A 7,495-nucleotide genomic window follows, 5' to 3' on the forward strand; every position below is an offset into this window, starting at 1 on the left:
ATAGTTGTGATCTGATAGAGCTCCCTGGCTGTTCAGCGATTTTAATGTTGAGTTTGGCCTCTTTCAGAGCTTTCCTAAATCTTTGGCTTGTTCTCCAAGGGCTGTGACCTCTACAGACATCACTCCTTGATATTTGTCAATCTTGTACCACATGTTGACCCTGTTTGCTTTGTCACAAACTCTTTGTATCCTATTCTAGTTTTTACTTCTATATCTAGGGCAGGTGCCACTGGTTTCATTACTTATAATGGTAACTTCTTTCTAGCTCCACTGTATACCTGAACCCTATCATTCTAATCATATCCAGAGAATTGCATGCAGTGCATGAAGTTCTGTACATGTTTATTTGTTTCATAGGATTTGCATAATGGGGACATGTTCATTATCCTAAGTCTGCTTTCAGTATGCTGATTTTCATGTTGTATGACAAAGCTGAGTTCTTGTGAACAACATATTATGAAGCTATGGGTTTCATGTAATAGAAGTGGAGGAGCTGGACTCTGTTGTTCACAGTCTCAAACCAAAGTTCAGTATCAAGGACAGAGAGTCTATTGTTAAGGTGCCTAGTGGGGTAATCTATAGTTACCTTGATACTTTGGTGGATGGAATTAGCTACATGCTGGATGCTCTCCATTTTGCTCCTCTCGGTTTCTACATTACAGTTACTAAAGTTTGTCCTAACTAGAATATTAATATCATCTGCATACCTACAGTGAAACAATTGTGGATTGTTCTGCTAAGGATTGTGTAAGATTTCTGTCTTGCCAGGTCATGAAGAGGCCGGACACATCTCCAGCCACAGTGACACCAATAACTGCACCCTGAACCTGCCTGTATAGTTTCCTGTTAAACTTCACAATGTGATTCTTCAAGGTGGTTCTTATGCTAGCCCCTATTGCATGTGCAATCATTCTCTTCACCTGACTGTTGTTCTCAGGGTCTTGAGTGGGTATGGTCCATCCACTCCAGTGCTCTGCAGTGCTTTCCTTTGCTGCCAAGGTGGTGGTGGGTGGTCTTCCCCTCTGTGACCTTGTGGGGCAGAATCTACTAAGATCATGGTTGTCTAGGTAATTTCAGTCAGCCTAGTTCAAGGATGAGGCCCAGTTCCCTCGTGTTGACTTCATGAAACTCCACTCTCACAGATAATCTCAATGCATTTTTCCACAGCAAAATCTATGTCTCTAGATAGGTAGAGTGAAACTGCATCAGCACTACCCACTACACAACCTGCGAGGTTGTTGGAGTGGTTGCAACTATTGCTTCTACTGAGGAGATCCTTCTTGCTCACACAGACAGTCTATTGTGTAGAATTTTTTCATTAACTATGATGATTATTTTATTTTTATGAAGGAAGAAAAAGTAAAACAAGTCTAAATTGAAAGCATAAGACAAATTGATTTATTCTACTAAATTGATTTGTGTTTTCAAAAGCAGCTTTCTTTGAGAAAGCTATTTTGCACATATCATTTTTAACAATGTCACTCACACGTACATTGTTAAAGTTGAAGTTCTGTAGTTTTTTGAGAGAAACATATAATTTTTGTTTCTTTGAGAGAGAGAGAGAGAGAGAGAGAGAGTATTTTAATATTGACATAAAATCCTACCATTGCAAAACAGATGTTAGGAAATGTGGGAATCATGCCCTTTTTTGAAGAGAATCTAAACAAGTAAAAGGATTTTTTTTTTTAGAGTTTTAGCAACTATAAACATGACAGTAAATTTATAACTATGATAAAAATACCTGGATCCGAAATTATTAATCAAGGTTGGGTTTGTGTCAAATTATTTTAAGTTATTGATTTTTATTGATGAAAAACATTTGTAGATTGTTAAACTCATTTTTGATTTTCTTAAAAACCTGCATATTTTCTTTTATTCAGTTAAATTCTGGAGGATTGTTTAGTTTGTAATTGTCTTCAGGGGCCTTGTATTTGTGCTCAGGCTAGAAGTGAAGGAACAAACGGTTATTTCTCACATATACATGACACCTGTTGGTGGAAGGAGACAAAATCATTCAAAATGTTATTTTACAAAATAAAAAAAATAAATTACAAAATTCATCAAACATTTTTAATTAGTATTAACATTAACTAACAGGAAAGACAATGTAGGTACTTTAAATTAATTTTAGATATTTGTAATTATGGTGTTACTGTTTGGCTGAAATAGTGAGAAGATATAATCATTTGATGTTGCAGAACCGTAATAGTATCATTAATAACTGGACTAGTGGGACCCATGGAAATTCCACAAAAAAAAAAAAATAAATAAAAAGAATCTATTTAAGAAAGGAAGGATGATTTGCATTTTTATTTTTATTTTGTAAGTTATTTCACTTCCAGTCACAATAATATGATTTTAAAATTTCCATATGCTAAGCATTTTATATTTCTCTCTTTCTCTTTTTAACCATGTAATTCCTCTCTTCATGTCTTTAACATTTCTTTCTTTCTTTTCACCTCTCACTTTCACTAACCACATGAGTGAAAACATAATGCATCAGCTGGCTATCTACTCTCTTGCTCACTCTCACATTTTTTCGTCTTCTCTCTCACTCCGCCACCTCCTCCTCCTCTCTAACAAACTGAAGTAATGTGTTAACAAACAGGTGAAAAATAATATTATAGATTTAGTTCAATTAAAAAAATACATTTCGCTACCAACACACCACCACCATCCCCATCACCACCAACATTACCAGCACCACTATCATTGTCATCATTATAGTTTTCAGTAACAAAGCTCATTTGATTTCAGCTGTTGTTTATATCTACATTTTCTTGCTGTTGGACCATACAAATACTCTCTCTCTCTCTCTCTCTCTCTCTCTCTCTCTCTCTCTCTCTCTCTCTCTCTCTCTCTCTCTCTCTCTCTCCCTCTCTCTCTCTCTCTCCCTCTCTCTCTCTCTCTCTCTCTCTCTCTCTCTCAATGTAACTCTGTCTGTCTTTCTTCAACCACCAGGACATTACCCTCTGCTGAATATTGTATACTATTGGTGTCTCTTTTCTTTACTTTTCCCTCTCCACCTTACAGCATGTCATTAACACTTCTCTTTCCCTCTTTTCTCTTGCTGTCTTTTTCTCTTGAATTCCACCTCTCCCTTCAACTAACATATAATGCATTTAGCCATAGTATATTATATTCCTCTCTTCTTCCTTCTCTACTCACATTCCTTCCCTTCTCTCTCCACTTTTATTCCATCTCTCAGTCACTCCACTTCCACCTCTCTAACTAAAGTATAATGGGTGAATGAATAAGCAGATTATTATATATTGTTATTACTGAATTTCTCAGTAGTTTCTCTTGTAGAAATCCTACATTTAGAATTGTGCATTTTATAAACTTCTCTTTAATAATTTCTATAGAAATTTTCTCTGAGAAACAGTAATATTCATATAAATTTATATACAAGTTGCTGGATGTAGAAATGGTAAAATATCTTACAGAACAGGTTGTGGTATTTTGTTATGTACCTTTAGGTTCTGAGTTCAAATCCTTCTTTAGGTCAATAACTTTGGTTTTCATCCATCTGAGGCTGATGGAATTAGATCCAATCGACTAAATCTTTGAAGGTGGTGCCACAGCATGGCCACATTCAAATTAGTCAAAATAGAAAAACAATAAAAAACTACATTAAAGCATTAGAGAAAAAGTATATTTTCTGTTTGGTTGCCAGCGGCTCCAAAAATTGAAGTTTACCCAAACTGAATTGTTGGAGTTATTTCATTTTTCTCAGAAAAATGTTTTTAAAAAGTTATAAAGGTTTAAAGTTTGATCATTTTTACCCAGTCAGGAAACAGGATTTAGAAGCTGTCATTTTGTGTGTGACTGTACATTTTGTCAACATCCTGAAAATAGCAAGTGTTGTCAATATTTGTAAACAATGTGTTATGTCTCCAGTAACTTTCTTTCATGTAAATAAATGTATATGTTAATTTAAAAGAGAAAAACAGTTAGTTTTAAATCTCTGAGCAAGATGTTAGCAAATAAACTTTAATTTAAAAGATTTATCCAAAAAATTTTATTCAGCTGTTTTTTTCACACACCTCACAACTACCTCAATGCTCAATGACAAAAAGAAACAAGTATTAAAGAAAAAATTTAAATATGTTTAATTACAATTTAAATATGCAAACAGAAAAACCTGTCCGATCTCACGACTCACTCCTCTGAGAACCTACTGTTCAGGTAGGACCTTTCCTTGGTTGACTGCTGTCAACACATGCTTCCTTGCAGACTTTTCAAAGACTGCTACTATGACAAGAGGCAAAAGAGTTCTTGTTATTATTGAAACAGACATGAATGTGTCTGTGGCTTATGATTGGCTAAAATTACCAAAATTTTCAAACTTTGATTACTAATAACTCTTTATTTATTGATTTATAGTGAAAATTACTCTCACCCATTAATTAGCCTATAAAAGTGTATCATTACATTGAATATGAAACCAATTTGAACAGAAAAGTTATGCTGGCAACCAAACAGAAAAGATCCAAGAAAAATCTTTAAAAGTGAAATATCCATATGCAAAATTAATTTTGATACTACTAGAAAAGTATGAAAAGTACTTCTCTGTAGCAAGGTTACCATCTCTGTTAATTTTTTTCCCATTGAAATTTTTTTTTCAGAGCAATTCAGATATATGTGTTTTATTTTTCTTTGGATTATTTCTAATGGTTCTGGAATTAGCTTTGGCTATTGTCTCTTCATCCTTTTGCTGCTGCTGTTCAGGAATAGAGGTAAGTGCAGTTTTTCCTTTACTTGATAATTATTTGTTGTATTGCAGGACACAAGCAAATGTTACACCTTTTATGTTATCATAGATTTGAAGATAACATATATGACATAGGTCATGTTTAGGCTGCAAGAAATTGGATCACATGATTTAGAGTTACTTTAGATAAAGTAGTAAAGGAACTAAGATATTATTGAAGGTAAGAAAGCATAGAGGTGTAGAGATAATGATGTTTTGGTTGGACATCATTAGGTTGACACACACATTATTGTCTGTCCTTCTGTGGTGTGTTCAAAAATAAAGTTGACTCTTTTTTAATAAAAATATACTTAAAGGTCATTTCAGATTTTAGTGGCAAAAGTGTAAACATCACTTTTACATTTGAGTAACTTTGACCTACTGAACTTATCTCCCACAAAGTTTCTACTGTTTGACATTAATAATTATTATCAAAACAGCTATTCATGAAAGCTATAAACTTTGCATAAGCCATCCCTGTGATTTCAGATGAAGAAATAAAAAACTTTTTGTGAGACAAGGATTCCTTTTGATTCAATAAAAACTCTTCTACACAGTTTGGTGTCCGCATTGATGTGAGCGATTCAGCAAATATCAGTGATTTCGTTGAACTATACTTCTTGCATAACATGAAAGATACCTTTGAGGGTTCCAAAGGTAGTTTATTGCTTCTACTATCAACTCACTGACAGATTCTAAAAATCTTCATAGCTTCTTTAACAACCTAGGTCTCCAAATCTCTGTAGAGTACAGCCTAAGAAAAGCTACATACCTGGACATAACACTTGATAAGCCTACTTAATTACCAACTCTGAACCGCTCTTCTTTGTGCCTCTTGCAGTGATGTGGATTCATCTGGTATTTCAGATGAAACATTGCGATGGATCTCTTTGAATGTCTCCACATGTACACCTTGCAAATCTCTGATGTGTTTTGGTAGAATGCTGAACAGTTGTAGACCCTTGAAACCCAAGCTGTTACAGTATTGGGTCCCTATTTTGAGATGGAGAAAATGGGATATTTGCTATTATGCAGTCCTGTCTATTTTGATTGTTGGCATAGATTTCAATTCCAAATTTCTATGTAATGCTATTGCTTAACAACTGCTTGCACATTATTGTCATTTTCATATAAGTTTGTAATGTCATCAGATAACAATAAGACTTATTCTGACTCACAGAGTATAATACCTGAATATTTTATAATAAATAAATTTAAATGAGAAGCAATTAAAGAGTAAATTTTTCCACTTTCCATAGTATTTTAAACAATCCACTGTCTTTTTAAGGTATGAATTTTAGATGTTTAATTATAATAAATACAGTGTCTCTCTATATATTAGCTATTAAATGGCTAATGAGAAAAGTAGTAATTAAAAGCAAATATGATTTAAAAGACATATTTTACTTTTTAAAAAAAGTTTAATCTGTTTAAAACTATCTTTCTTCTTCTACAGGAAATTGCTGTCACAACACAAGGACCAGGAGTGTGTCAATCAGCTAATACAAATGTTCCACAAGTTGTCTGTTCCCCAGATGCTGTTACACCACATATGCCTCCACAATACAGTGCTTATCCTCCATATGCTGTTGGAGCACAAATGGCTCCACTGTACAATGCTTCTGTTCCAAATGTTGCTGAAGGTGCTATGTATCAAAAACAATAAAATGGAATGGAATTTTCATATTTTGTGAAATTGAAAATTGTTTTAAAAGAATTATATATACATGTATATATGTATGTATGTATGTATGTATGTATGTACATCTTTCAATTGTGTTTTAAATTTATTTTACAATCATATGCTGTTGGAGCACAAATGGCTCCACTGTACAATGCTTCTGTTCCAAATGTTGCTGAAGGTGCTATGTATCAAAAACAATAAAATGGAATGGAATTTTCATATTTTGTGAAATTGAAAATTGTTTTAAAAGAATTATATATACATGTATATATGTATGTATGTATGTATGTATGTATGTACATCTTTCAATTGTGTTTTAAATTTATTTTACAATCATATCTATATAGCACATAGATACATTAGCAAATGTTTATATACAAATAAATAAAGTAAATTAATTTGTACAATTGTCATTGAAGCTCTCCCTATTAATATAGGCATCTGAGCCATTTTATATTAAAGTAACACTTATACCTAAATAATTTTTAGTACCAATGCATCTGTACTTTACTGTTAAAGTTTTAGCAATTTTAAAACTAAGATTCTTTTACTGTACATTTTACACATCTATTTTTGTCTGCTTTCTATTTTTTTGAATAAAACGTTTCCTCACCTGCTGTAATTTACCTTTAATGTTGTCTTTTAAACAAACTCTTTTGTTCTGCCTTCTGTAACTTTCAGATACACTTCTTTTAAATGTGTGTACCTTTTGGTAATGTTTAGACGTACTTATTTTTACTATTGTCTTTGAACAAACTATTTATTGTTCATAATTTTCATATTTCTTTTCATATTGTTATTTGTATTCTAAAAATATTATTTTTCATTTACTCATCTTAGAAGATTTTGCTAAATTTTGTAATAATCTAAACTCATTCTTTTCATTCTATTTGTAATTTGTTACAAATGATCAACTTTACATTTTTATTGTATTGATATTTCCCAAAACATATTTTTGTGGCTCCCAATCACTTATATTGTGTTTCTTTAAAAGAATGCTTTAGGAAGTTGACATTTTCATTGTATTTTGCTTTTGTTTACATGTGTATACTTTGATA

General features: G+C 32.6%; 1 protein-coding gene across 2 annotated transcripts in view; it reads left to right on the forward strand.

The window, feature by feature from the left end:
• LOC106870694 (uncharacterized) overlaps positions 1 to 7,059 on the forward strand; it is a 23,839-nt gene extending 16,780 nt beyond the window's left edge. Inside the window, exons 5-6 of one of the 2 annotated variants that reach the window (XM_014916856.3) lie at positions 4,629 to 4,739; positions 6,210 to 7,059. In XM_014916856.3, coding sequence (XP_014772342.1) covers positions 4,629 to 4,739; positions 6,210 to 6,419 — 321 coding nt within the window. In that variant the 3' untranslated portion in view covers positions 6,420 to 7,059. The remainder of the gene's footprint in view (positions 1 to 4,628; positions 4,740 to 6,209) is intronic. The other variant, XM_052971859.2, reaches the window with a different exon arrangement.
• Positions 7,060 to 7,495: the final 436 nt, after the last annotated feature.

This window comes from Octopus bimaculoides, chromosome 11 (assembly GCF_046866305.1).
Source record: "Octopus bimaculoides isolate indiv1 chromosome 11, ASM4686630v1, whole genome shotgun sequence".
Taxonomy (NCBI): Eukaryota; Metazoa; Mollusca; class Cephalopoda; order Octopoda; family Octopodidae; genus Octopus; species Octopus bimaculoides.